Consider the following 12,515-nt stretch of genomic DNA (forward strand, 5'->3'; position numbering starts at 1 on the left):
GAACGCTTCTGGTGGCCGGAAATGAAGGCGGACATCGCTTGGTACGTCCGATCGTGTCACCAGTGCCAGGTCCGACAGACTACCAAAGTCCACATCCCACCGACCGTGGCCTACCCCGCACCGCCTATGGTCCGAGTTCACGTCGACTCCATGGACATGCCCGGAACCTACAAGCACTACTTCCACGCCCGGTGCGCTACCACCGCGTACGTCGAAGGCCGTGCATCGAAGTCGCAGACCGCCCAAGCGATCGGAGACTGGCTCTATCAAGACCTCCTGTGCAGGTGGGGAGCGGTCAGCGAAATCATCTCCGACAACGGCTCCCCTTGGGTAGCGGCGCTGGAGTATATCGGCAAAAAGTTCCACGTCTACCACATCCGCATCTTCGGTTACAACTCGCAAGCCAACGGAGTCGTAGAACGCTCGCACTTCCACATCCGAGATGCCCTGTTCAAGGCATGCGAGGGCGACGCATCGCTCTGGGTCTCCCGGGTCTACTCCGTCCACTGGGCTGACCGAGTTACGGTCCGTCGACGACTGGGGTGTTCCCCGTACTTCGCCATCACCGGAACCCACCCCATAATGCCGTTCGACATCTCCGAGGCGACATACCTCATGCAGGTCCCCTCTTCGCTTCTCTCAACAACGGAGCTCATTTCTCGTCGGGCGATCGCCATCCAGAAGCGTCCAGAGCAAATCACATTGCTCCGGTCTACGGTGTTCCAGGAACGAGTCGAAGCCACCAGGCGCGTAGAGCAGGAACGAAAGGCCACCATCCGTGACTTCGACTTCGGACGCGGACGACTCGTCCTCATGCGTAACACCGCTATCGAGAAGTCCCTTAACCGAAAGATGCACCCACGATACCTAGGCCCATATGTGGTCCTCCAGCGGAACCGCGGAGGGGCTTACGTCCTAGCGGAACTCGATGGAGCAGTCTTCGACCGACCAGTAGCGGCCTTCAGGCTGGTACCTTACCTGGCCCGTAATGAGGCCATTCCCGTCCCCGTGGGAGCATTGGACGTCACCGAAGAGGAACTCAACGCCATCGCCGACCGAGCACCGGACTCAGACTCGGAAGCAGAAGTCGGAGAGGTCGACTGACCGTTCTGACTGCGACCGAGGACGGTCGAGGTCTCAGTGGGGAGGGGGTGATGGGTATCGATAGTGGCTGGCTCCGGCTGCCCCACACTCTCACTCCGAGGCTCTTACCGGTGGCGGACCTCGTCAGACGCAGGAGGGACCTCTCCGGTGGCGGTGCTCGCAACGGACCTCGCTGTTCCTCCCTGCCTGCTAGCACGGTGTTAGCCTAGGAGCCCCCAGGACGTCTCTCTCTCTCTCTCTGCGCCATTGGGCACTTCTCACCGGCGGTCGTCACCGGAACCGGGGTTCGAACACAACCGGAGGGAAACACGCGGGGGACCAGGAGGAACGCGTGTCGGAAGGTAACCGGAAGCCGGAGGACGCTCATTGGACGGTACGGGCCCAGTCTCGGTTCGTGGTCCGTGCGTAGTTCCTGTTCAGAAGTCCCTTTTGTATCCGTAGCGTAGCAGGAAGCAACCTCGGACTCCGTTTCCCCCTCACCGCACAGTTCTCAGTCTTTTGACCGCCCCACCGCAAAAACAGGAAAGTTCTCATATCGACCGTCCACCGACCGCACCGTCCACCGTCTCCGACACCGTTTCCGTTACCGTCTATACCATCGGAAGTAACGTCCGGCGGTTCTCACTGTCGGGGACCCCCCTAGTCCCTGCCTACCGCCCTCCAGTACCGTACCGCACCGTCTACCGCTCACCGCTCGCCGTCCGGTTCAGCAAAAAGGGCAGCAACAGGGACTCGTCCCTTTCCGTCCCCGTCACCGTCTTCCGTCCAAGCCCCCGGTACCGCAACCGTCTCCGAGTAACTATTGCCCGTTCGGACGAGTCACCGCTGAGTCTCCCTGTCTGATTCGCCCTGTTACGTCCCCCTACCGCTACCCGAGAACCAGCTCCGGACCTTGACCAGTCGGGAACCTCATCCCACCTCGCTCACTACATACCCTGTCCCGATCCTTTTTATTTCCGCTCGCCGCGGTTAGGTTCTCGATAGACGTTACAGCGTGGGTGGCGTTTGGCTCGATGTCATCTCCTGAGATGACGCACACCTTCCAGGACGCCTCGCGGTTGTCGATCGGGAGGATAGTGAAGGAAAGGGATGGATTGACGGCGAAGACCTCCTGCCAGAGGAGGAACTTACGGAGGGCGTCTGCGTTCGGGCCAAGGTCGACAAAGAACGCGTGTGGCTTCCCAAAGGGGTTGTTCGGGTCCAGCTTCTTCACCTCGGGCTCGTAGACTTTGACATTGAAGGCCTTCCTCTCATTAGATTCGAAGGCGAGGGAGCGGAGGAAGCTCTCCACCGCTGTGGCGACGAGTTTCGCGCGCTTGAGCAAGCCTTGACCGCCTCCGTGTGGTATGACAGCGAGGACCTGACTGCCGCGCTGGCGCACCGCCTGAATTTGGGCTGCGTTTAGGTTGCTGAAGAAGCGGTACTCAGGGATGTGGGTGTGGGGGAAGGGCCCTTCCAGGAACTCTTGATGCGGGAGGAGCGGCTGCTCCAGTGGCGCACCGGCGCGTGTCTTCCTCCCGTGCGGGCACTCATCCCAGTGCGCGGGCTTGCCTGTCGTCTCGACCGAGTCAAAGGCCCGGAGGTACGGCATCTTGAACATGTCGAAGGTCTCCTCTGTGACACCCTCGGGGATGGGGGTGGTTGGGTACTTCAGGACCATAGTACCCGCCACTATGTACATCCGTCGGTTATGCGCTGCGACCATCTACGAGGAGCGATGTTACATACTGATGCTGGACTCTATGTCCATGTCCTCCTCTCCATCTCCCCTCGTACGCTTGTTCGGGCGCATGTCGGTTTGCTCGTTCCCGGGCATCGGTGAGTCTGAGGTTCGCGTGCAGGTGGGATCGCTGGGACAAAGTGTGTGAGCCACTGGGACCGCTCAGAAACAGATGAGGAGAACTTCCCGGGTCGTGATTCCAGCGTAGATATAACCTATGAGCCACTGGTCCACGCGCGATACACCACCGGTGCGTTTGGGGCGTTGCTTTCAGAATTTTTATTCTCCGCTACAAACGCCCTCTGAAAGCGCTCTCCATCGCGTTTGTTATCTCTGGCGCCCTTTGTCTGGGTCCCGCCAATCTAGCGACGTCTTCACCCTTTGTCAAGGTCAAACCGGGGGTCGTCGCCGTCGTGGAACGTGGTGCGGTGGCGGGTCTCTTGCCCGTCCCCGACTGATGTGTACACTCGATGGGCGGATCATAGCTCACTCAGGTTAGGTACAGTCAGCAACGAAGTAGCTACTTCCCTCTAGGGGACCTGCAGCCTCAAGACCCACCCCCAGGTCGTTGCCCGCCACATCCAGTGGCTGCGAGAGACCATACTCGCTCTGATAGGTTGGCCCCCCTCCGGTAGGGCCTTCCTCTACCCCGTCTATCGGGGCAGAGACGACAGCTTACAGCTCCGAAGAGCTGTACCTTGGGCCTCTGTTGGGGAGGCGCGCCGCTGAGCCACCCATGATTGTCATGGTGGTGGTCTTAGTCCAAGGTCCTGATTCGCACACCTCATTCGCTAGGCGCCCTCTCCTCGCTTACATCTGCAACCGTCCCTCCTGAAGCCTGATGACCGAGTTAACCCATCACGACCACGACGACTGTCTCTGCTCAGGCTGTAATCGGAAGCTATCGAGACTCTGACTGCTCCGACGTGAGTGCTGAATGCGTGTGATCCAGATGCCCTGGCTCTCGCCACCGTACGCGTTGCTTTTGAATTCTGGAGTGAACGACCAGGACTCCGGGGCCGGTCCGAGGAACGTCTCAGAGATCTTGACCTAGTCACGTGTGGTGGACCGCGGCTTCCAACTCGTATCGGGGCACGAGACCGATTCACGCACCAGGTAATATTTTGGTCAGGGGACCACATCACTGTTCATCAAACTGATCATAGTCTCGAGTACTGCGAAGGCAAAAGTCCCTATGGTCCCCTAGTTCCTACGTACTGCTGTTCAGCGAATACACAAGAACGGAGTCTGCGAAGACTGCAGAGATTGTACACACATGCTGATACATACCACTTCGTCCGTCATACGTTCAGGCCATCTCCGCCTCCAGCTTCCGCAAGCGAAGATCTTCCTGAAAGGTATCCTTAACCTAGTGGGTGTCAGTTCGGACAAACTGCCCCGGGAAAAGATCAGTCACCAAGACGGACCTTTTGGGCGAAGTCGTCATCACTAAGAAGACGCATTCCGGTAGCTGCCAAAGCCTTCGAGACATTCAGCATAGCCTGATGGGCCTCCTTGGTCGCGGCGGCATCCGTGAAGGCTCGCGTGTGGTTGCTACCTTTAGTCGGAATTGCTGTTGGAAGTGTCAGTGAAAGGATGCATGCGGAACATCTCAGACCGGACGCACCGAAAGAGGGATGAATCGCAGGGAGTGCTAGTCTTTCATGTTAGGAGTCCATCATCAAGGCTAAGATCAGAACGTCTCACCGTATGTTACGTTGCCCTATCGCAAAAGCTAAGTAGTAGGTACAGTGCAATCGAACATGGTGGACTGATGCACTCACGAAGTCTGTCGACGCCGACTGTATGCCATGCTTATAGTCGACGGGACCGAAGTTCTTAGAGTACACATCCGCCACCTCGTCGCCTGTATTCCGGATGTGAGCAGTGTTCGCCTCGCACAGGAAGAGCGGCTCACTGAGTGCCTTGTTCTGTCTGATGTCGTTTGTGGAACCACTCAGCTGCACATCCCCTTTGGTACCCGTAGCCAGCGCTGCCGCCCTGAGAGATTGCACGTTCAGTTGTGGGGAAGTCGAACGAGAAATAACTGCACACACTCAAAGCACGGAATGACACGTTTGACTGCAGCTTGGACCTCTGCACGTGTCGGTGCGCGGACATAATAGCTGAACGAAGAGGGATTGTTATTGTGAACGGAGCACGATCTCGAGACATACTCACCTCATCTTGGCATAGTCGGGTATAACTACAACAGCTCAGCCAATAGTCTGGGTGGATGAACAAACCGACCAACTGTTTGGAGTCCAATCCTTGCCCTCAATGATACCATGGACTCGATGGGTGGGCTTCAGCTGCTGTCGCAGAGCCGATATATTTGTGTATGCAAGAACGGCTGCGTCGAGGGCATTCTGTCCCTCCCAAGGAGACAATGCAGCGTGCGCCCTGCGCGAGGAATCAGTCACCGCCATACCACCGTGTCGAGGAAACCCACGTGTGGCCATGGTATTCGGCGATGACACGCTGCAAAGCGAGACAGCTGCTCAGACTCAGGGAGTGTGGCGGCCCGGGAGCGGGATGGCACCTGCACAACGGTGGTCAATTTGCAAGAGTTGGTGGTTCGATGATCGGCGGGCGTACATGACGCATGCATCCATGCCTTCATATGCCCCTTTCTCGAGGAGGATCACTTTTCCTCCTCCGCCTTCTTCAGCTACGACAGATGAGAAGATCGTTAACGAATGCCAATGATCAGAGGTAACGGTGCCAGTGAAGAGTACCTGGTGTACCGAGGAGAACGACTGTTCCGGAGATGTCGAACTTCTCCAGAGCAGCCTTTACCGCACAAGCCACTGCGACGCCTGCGGTGGCAATTAGGTTGTGCCCACACGCATGTCCGATGCCAGGTAGGGCGTCCATTTCTGAATTGACCCCAAGTGTGCGTCCGCCGTTCCCATGCTTGTACGTCGCGACCCACGCAGTCTCCAGGAGATAGTTGCGAGTAACATCGAAGCCTTGTTTCTCAACGAAGGCCGTCAAGACATCGTGAGCATGGCTGAGGCTGAATGAGAACACAGCTTGATGAATGCCAGTGTATATGGGTTCAACGCACCGTTCCTCGAATCTCAGTTCGGGATGATCTTGCGACATCGAACTTGCGCGTCAGACTTTTACAGTAGATTTGCGCTTGTCTTACCATGGATATCTTGATTCAACGCGAATAGCTCCTTGTCCAGAGCGGAGATCGTTGAAGAGATATACTCAAAATACTCAGGTTTGTAGATGTCCCCTTGCGCGATGTTAGGATTTGCGCTCTGACTTCCGGGTTGCCAGAAGACATCAGCCGCACTGGGAGCCATGGTGATGGTAGTAGCCAAGAAAGGTGTGCCTTGTCATGCTGTCAGCACCTGTATATATGCTGGAGCTTCGTGGGGGGCCCGGGTAGGAGGACGGATGACCGTACAAGGTTGTATCATGCGAGCATATCACGCCACACGGATCATCTTATCTCGCATGGAGATTAGGTTAGCGTCAGGCGGTCCGTCGTGCCCGCATCTCCAGAAGGCTTTCTAGAGAGCAGTCAACGCCAACGTTTCAAGCACGAACGACTGATTGAATATCCAAAGTACGCAGGAGCATATGATACAAATTATATGAAAGCAACCGAGGATGACGTATAGCTACAGCATAGTTCATGTCTGGTCGAAAGCCTCTACCCTCCACACCTTGATAACGCCCGCGCGATCGCCACTAACAAGGCCGCCACGGAATGGGGAATCTATGCAGGCGAGCGCAGCGATGGTATCTTGATGCCCCTTCAAGAGGTTCTGTTGATTATGGTTGATGAGCGATAAGCGTTGCGGAGGACGGTCGCGCTGGCTCGCAGAGTGCGCAGTGGCCCAGGTCTCGATATACGAGGAGGCATTCCCTGAAGGTGCGCGGATTGAGCTAAACACAGGTCGTCAGCAATGGCACCTCAAGACACTGTTTTGCAAAACGCACCTGTATGTAGGCTTATCGCTCTCAACCTCAATACCGCTTAGGACGACAGACCGTTCCGGCCGACCGAGGTCCCAGTAGCGAAGCTTGCAATCCTCCGAGCCAGTGATCAAGAATCCTTTGCCAGAGGAGCGCGATGACTTTGAGTCCGGCTCGGCCATATGCGATCGGTGTACGACTGTATGTCCACCGAATTCCGCTCCAGCCACGACCGCTCGAACATCGGGGAGTGGTGGTTGTGGCGTCTCCAAGCGAGGCGTCTCCATTCCGATGTAACCGGCAGGTTTTGCCATGCCATCGGTCGAGCCACTCTCCTGTCGGGCACGGACGAGGGCGGCGATAGCAGCAGCAGGGTTCGCCTCAGCTTCGTCCACGCTGACCTCCTTGGGCTCCTCTGTTGCCTCAGACGCGTTCACAACTGCTCTTGTGGTGAACGACTCCTCCAGAGTTGTCGTCTCGATGTCCCAGACTTCAAGAAGGGTATGCGACGGACTGTCCGTGGCGCTCTTCGGAGTCTCCACTGCGACGACGATCCACTTGCCCTTGCCTTTCGTCGGGCGTACGACCACTTGGTGCACCCGCCCGAACCGTCCCTTCAAGGACAGACCGACCTTCCAGCTCTTGATGAGGATACCGAAGCGGATGTCCCAGAGAGAAAGGACACCTGTTGACGTCCCGCAAATAACCCAAGCCCGCTTCCGGTCTAGGCAAATGCATGTGATCGGCCCATGATGTCGAGGGTTCTCCATCCGCTGGAGGGAGCGCATCGCGCGGAGGTCGAGGATGGTGATGGCGGAGTGAGTAGTGGCGTAGATCAGGTTCGAGGAGGTATCTGGATCAAAGATATGGTTTGTCGATGTCTCAACACGAACAACTGTATCCTCACCTGTAGAGTAGTGGACCATACTAGTGATATATTCTCCAGGGGTATCCATGCGATGCTCGCGAACGACTTGCAGCTTGCTGTACTTGGGCAGCGTCCCGCTCTGACTTACATGCACGCGAACGATATGCAAGCTCCCATCGTCCGCAGCGCTGGCGAAACAGTGCAAGCCCTCGAGCATGCACACGCACTTGACCCGCGCATGGTGCTGGTTGTATGTATGCCGCGGCTTGCTGGTCACGTTCCGCTCCAGCCGCGCAGTGTCCCAGACCTTCACCGTCTTGTCGTCAGACGAGGATATGAAGAACATGTGGTCGGGCGACACCGCGATGCCGGTTATCGCTTCCGAGTGTGAGTTGAAGTGTGCGATGAGGGACGCCTCCAAGCGGCGCGCACTGCCGTCCCGAGGCATGAAGCTGTGGCGCGCAGCATTCCGTCGGCGGACAGGGCCTTCGTGTACTCTGGGGCCGAAGTCGTTCTGGAGGTCGCGGTTGTTATCAAGGTACAAGTGCTCCAGGAGGTTGCTGATCCCAGGCTCTTGCCCGTCTATAAGATGCAGCGTAAGCGACTCGTTGAGGAATAGCGAGTGGTGAGAGGGACTCACCATAACTGGATATTGGGGCAATCGACGGAAGACGTGGCCTCTCCTGCCCTCGAACCGTACCAGCAACCGACACCGGCGACGTCCTCCCAGACGGCGACTGCGAGCCTTCCGACAATATCTGCGCATGCGCCTCCAACAGACCCGTCGCACTGGCCTTCGACGATCCCACCGCAGGTGCGGCCTTCTGCCCATCTCCAATAGGGAAGCGATGCATCGCACGCAGCGCGGACGAGTTCGTGTTCGACACCGTAGATTCTGCCGGGCTGCCGGGCCGCTCGAGCTGCGGTAGTTCAGGCTGTGCATGCGCTGGGGGCAGCCCGGTGTCCACAGAGAGAGGGTGCGGAACGGGACTGCGCGGCTCGCGCGAGCCAGGGACTGCGAGGCTGTTTGCAGAATTGTTGATGAGGGCAAGTCGTCGGCGGAGGTCCTCGAAAGGGGCGCCCGTGGCGGTGGGTCCGTGGTCGATGCTCAGGGTACGATGCGTGCGGGGCGTGCCTGGCGATCGTAACTCCGAGTTCAGTCGGTGAGCGGATATCCGGGAGGGCCGCCCTTCTAACTCAGGCGTCCGCAGGAAGACAGTCTGCGGCACGACTCCGAGTTTCTGCAGTTCAATCGTAGTTGTCACCTTGAGTGCATCTGACTCCACCTCAACGCTGACTCGCGACGCAAAGCTGTATATGGAACACGCATTAATGAGATGATGATGCATATGCGCAGATGTTCCAATGCTCACCTGGAGATCGCGCGCGCCAGTTTGACGACATAGTCCCTCATCGCTTGCAACTTGTTTTCCTCGGTCGAAGTCATACCAAGTTGTTGAAGTCTCGATATCTGGGCCTCATCCCTACATCATGCCCGTATGAGCACTTAACAATGGCATGCAAGGTGATCCACCCACTCTTCCGATCTGACGCGCGAGGACGGTGTCCCGGATTGTCGAACTGAGGCCATGCTCTCCCGGGGTGACTCAGACTTCGTGCTCCGGTGCGACCTCCAAAAGTTAGTCTTGTCGGCCTTCATAGCCCATTGAACCCCAGCCTCGAAGATTTTCCGGTCCAGCTAGCCAAGTAAGGTTGAGTCACAAAAGCTGCCGATCTGTTGCGAGAATAGTAACGTACCGGAGGTTTCAGTACCATTAGCAGTGTCCTCTCGTCCACCTCTCGGACGTCCGACCGGAGCAAGTGCCGCAAAGACGGATAAAGGATGCACCACACGTCACTCGGAGGCAGGTGCTTTGCAGCAGACGCAATGAACGCTGCAGCGCCTTCGATATCGGAGGTGACGATGTCAGTCCACACATCAAGGGTCGTAAATGCGTTCCGGAGACGAACCTTGCCTGATCCAGATATTAGGATGATAGAGGAAACCCAGCGTTGCGCTCATCAGTTCCCATATCCGCATCTTCTGAAACAACCCAAGTTCGCAGAGGCTAGTCAGGGATGCGAGGACCTTCGCGACTACAGTCTCCTCGACATCTGCCAGGAACCCCAGTCAGTATGACCCCAACACGTGCGGTACCGCAAATCGGTTGCGCACCAGAAAGAGCTTGAATCATCAACGGCAGAATGTACTCCTCGAGGCTGCGGCCACCAGCACATGCCGCCACGTCGACGATGCTATCGAAGAACGCATACCGCAGCAGCCAGTCCCGGTCATTCAGGTACGTGATCATATGGCTGAGCAACACGTCATTCGTCTTCTGGCGGCCGAGGAAGATGCATAGAGAAGATATGTTGTGGAGGACTGCGCGTTTCACGACGCTGGATGGGTCGACCAACAGCGTGGCGAGGTGCTCTTGGATGCTATTCTGGAGGTCGCTCATGCTCGCATCGTATGACACCTAGTACAGAGTAAGGATCAGCGCATGTCAGTTCAGGATGAACAAAGCGTGCACCTCGAAATGTGCCTCGTCATATTCCTGCGTATCCGGCGAGAGCTTGTAAGAGCCGTGTGCCTTCAGCGCTTGTCCCATCTCCAGGTATCGCACCGCTGTGTCCGCGAGCGGCACGATGATCTGCGCATACATGCAGCGAACCAACACCTCCGGGTCGCGCACGAGGTGTGCGATGGCTGGTATGATATACTCTGGGAATATGGCCGCATTCGAAGGCGTAATGACCGTCACAAGCATCAGCACCTGCATGAGAGTGCGAAGTGCAGCCGCGCGGACAATGGCCGCATCATCGTGCAGGAGGTCCACTATGTACGGGACCATCCGATCAAGTTTGGCCTCGTCCGTCAAGTGGGAGGAGAGCGCGAGGAAGACGTCCAATGCGCGGACTTTCGAGCTGGGAAGGTAGCAGTTCCGGATGTTCGCGCATATGAGAGACAGGATGATAAGTGCAGGGCCATCTGTTGACTATATTAGTTCGATTGCGTACGTAGATCACGAAAAGTATACCTTCAGCCGCCGCTCGTTTCCCCGCAGACCACGCACTGTGTAGCTTGCTCTCGCGGTTTGGGATGCTAAGTTCGACCGGAAGTACATCCTACATCCTGCAATGAGGATATGCGGTGCAATGAAGCGCGACGAATCACCTACATGGAACGGTCGTGTCGAGATCAGCTGAGGCGTGTAGTCGACCTTCACGTCCATGACAGTCTCTTCGACCGTCTCATTGATCAAATACGGTTCGACGCTCTCATAGTCCGCCCATATTCTTTCCATCCGGTGGTCAGAGTCGCTTGGCAGAGGGTCATTCGGCATGTCACCATTCAAGGCGGCACTTGACGAGCCGGCGGCTCCTGCGCCCTTGTGCGCGGAAAGAGTGGCCGAGGAAGGGCCAGCGGACGGCGTGGTGGAGGCGGAGAAGAGAGAAGGCGAGTTGACTTCATTCACAGACGAGACATAGTTATGCAGGAAGGAGTAAAAACTCTCTGGGAAGACCGTCCCGCGGGACGTGTGCAGGAGCGTGTCGAACGTAGGACGCGTCGAAGGGTCAATCGCGATCATCTGCTTGATGAGTTGCTGCGAGCGCGAGTCTGAGAAAGAGGGTAACGCTGCACAACAAGTGCACTCACCCTCACACCCTCGTCCTCCACAACGGAGAGTTGTGTATCGACCTTGAGTTCTCCTTCGCGATACTTGAAGAGCTCGCTGAGAGTAAACAACGGCTTGCCCTCCAGGAACAACTCCGCGATGACGCAGCCCGCGCTGAAGCAGTCCATCGCCTCCGTGACCTTGCCGTCCCTCTTCCCCTCGCCATCCTCGCTCGCTAACTTGGACTTCTTCGCGCTGATATCGGGGTTCTCGCTCGCAGTGTAGAAGCGTTCAGGTGCGATGTAACACGAGCGTCGGCCAGAGGTGTCAAAGAAGAACGAGAAGTCGGACGGGTCGTCTAGAGGGAGGTACGTCGGCTTGTACGAGGCAAAGTCCGAGACATAGACCCAGTTCCACGAGGTGACTAGAATGTTCTCAGATTTGATATCGCCGTGCGAGACCTTGCGGTTGCGCGCGTCGCGGAGGGCGTTCAGTATCTGGAAGGCAATCCACTTCTTCTCGACCAGACTGAGGAATGGGCGTGTACTGGCGGGCGCATGGTTGAATATGGGGTGGCGAAGAGCATGCAGAGACGCACCTTATCCTGTCGTAGAGGTTGCTCGCGACCCACTGCCGTATCACGTACCCCGCCTTGTCCGTCTCCACAAAGGACTGGTAGCTGTACACGTTCGGGATGTCCGCCAACGCCTCGCGTTCCACTTCGCACCATCAGCTACATTTCATAACATGCACTTGGTTACATACTCTTCAGTCTCCTGTGGTACTTCCTCAAGCTCATGCCCGGGTCGGGCTTGATGAATATCTTGACCACTAGGTACCCATTCTTGTGCCGACTCTTCACCGTCTTCAGAAACCGAGCAGAACCGAGACTAGGGAGGTAGATAGGTGACAACAAGCATACCCAAGTAGCGCGAATCACGTACCTTCCTTCGTACACCACGTCCCCACCCAATTCAGCCACAAACGAGTCTAACGCACCGCTCGTGCGCGTCAGGGATTGCGCGTTGCCCATAGTTCAAATATTCCGACCGTCCAGGTTACAAGAGTCCTCCAGAATACGAGACAAGCATCAAACAAAGCAGAAGCGAGGTTGAGACAGAGCGGCGGAAATGGGATAAGAGGAAGGTCAAGCTGCAAGTCGTCCAAACCTGGAGAGCATACTTACTGTACTTACATACAGGAGCCGGGAGATGCCGATCTTATGTACTTCGCGCTGATTTCGGCGTCCTTAGGCATTTGGTCTCAT

General features: G+C 56.9%; 3 protein-coding genes across 3 annotated transcripts; all 3 read right to left on the bottom strand.

Annotated features, from left to right (window-relative positions):
- Positions 1 to 1,972: 1,972 nt before the first annotated feature.
- L226DRAFT_576458 (uncharacterized protein) lies at positions 1,973 to 2,920 on the bottom strand (the record flags this gene model as incomplete). Its single annotated transcript, XM_067685357.1, has 2 exons — positions 1,973 to 2,775; positions 2,833 to 2,920. 2 exons carry the CDS (start codon positions 2,918 to 2,920, stop codon positions 1,973 to 1,975), a joined length of 891 nt encoding a protein of 296 aa, XP_067528921.1.
- A 1,013-nt stretch (positions 2,921 to 3,933) lies between these two features.
- On the bottom strand, positions 3,934 to 6,228 carry L226DRAFT_517274 (aminoacylase 1-like protein 2). Its single transcript, XM_067678508.1, has 14 exons — positions 5,979 to 6,228; positions 5,895 to 5,922; positions 5,563 to 5,837; positions 5,423 to 5,495; positions 5,277 to 5,366; positions 5,079 to 5,227; positions 5,006 to 5,030; positions 4,882 to 4,950; positions 4,743 to 4,825; positions 4,609 to 4,691; positions 4,532 to 4,547; positions 4,452 to 4,478; positions 4,252 to 4,397; positions 3,934 to 4,193 (listed from the first exon to the last, which is right to left on the bottom strand). Exons 1-14 carry the CDS (start codon positions 6,139 to 6,141, stop codon positions 4,134 to 4,136), a joined length of 1,287 nt encoding a protein of 428 aa, XP_067528922.1. The 5' UTR covers positions 6,142 to 6,228; the 3' UTR covers positions 3,934 to 4,133.
- A 152-nt stretch (positions 6,229 to 6,380) lies between these two features.
- On the bottom strand, positions 6,381 to 12,404 carry L226DRAFT_495799 (ARM repeat-containing protein). The gene is made up of 16 exons (XM_067677533.1): positions 12,193 to 12,404; positions 12,014 to 12,138; positions 11,847 to 11,967; positions 11,290 to 11,794; positions 10,811 to 11,236; positions 10,670 to 10,757; positions 10,163 to 10,620; positions 9,805 to 10,108; positions 9,600 to 9,743; positions 9,387 to 9,532; positions 9,167 to 9,327; positions 9,002 to 9,112; positions 8,269 to 8,939; positions 7,668 to 8,210; positions 6,785 to 7,613; positions 6,381 to 6,730 (listed from the first exon to the last, which is right to left on the bottom strand). Exons 1-16 carry the CDS (start codon positions 12,279 to 12,281, stop codon positions 6,475 to 6,477), a joined length of 4,977 nt encoding a protein of 1,658 aa, XP_067528923.1. The 5' UTR covers positions 12,282 to 12,404; the 3' UTR covers positions 6,381 to 6,474.
- Between the last annotated feature and the right edge of the window lie 111 nt (positions 12,405 to 12,515).

The sequence above is a fragment of the Lentinus tigrinus genome, assembly GCF_003813185.1.
Source record: "Lentinus tigrinus ALCF2SS1-7 unplaced genomic scaffold L226scaffold_65, whole genome shotgun sequence".
Taxonomy (NCBI): Eukaryota; Fungi; Basidiomycota; class Agaricomycetes; order Polyporales; family Polyporaceae; genus Lentinus; species Lentinus tigrinus.

Excerpts from the sequence above, each read along its gene's own strand:
- L226DRAFT_495799 (XM_067677533.1), bottom strand. The coding sequence starts at position 12,281 with ATGGGCAACGCGCAATCCCTGACGCGCACGAGCGGTGCGTTAGACTCG. Across the intron at positions 9,113-9,166 it reads TCGCGCGTCAGATCGGAAGA|GGATGAGGCCCAGATATCGA; the intron begins GTGGGTGGATCA and ends GGCATGATGTAG. Across the intron at positions 7,614-7,667 it reads TATGGTCCACTACTCTACAG|ATACCTCCTCGAACCTGATC; the intron begins GTGAGGATACAG and ends TCTTTGATCCAG.
- L226DRAFT_517274 (XM_067678508.1), bottom strand. The coding sequence starts at position 6,141 with ATGGCTCCCAGTGCGGCTGATGTCTTCTGGCAACCCGGAAGTCAGAGC. Across the intron at positions 5,838-5,894 it reads GAACTGAGATTCGAGGAACG|CCATGCTCACGATGTCTTGA; the intron begins GTGCGTTGAACC and ends ATTCAGCCTCAG. Across the intron at positions 5,367-5,422 it reads GGCATGGATGCATGCGTCAT|GTGCCATCCCGCTCCCGGGC; the intron begins GTACGCCCGCCG and ends ACCGTTGTGCAG.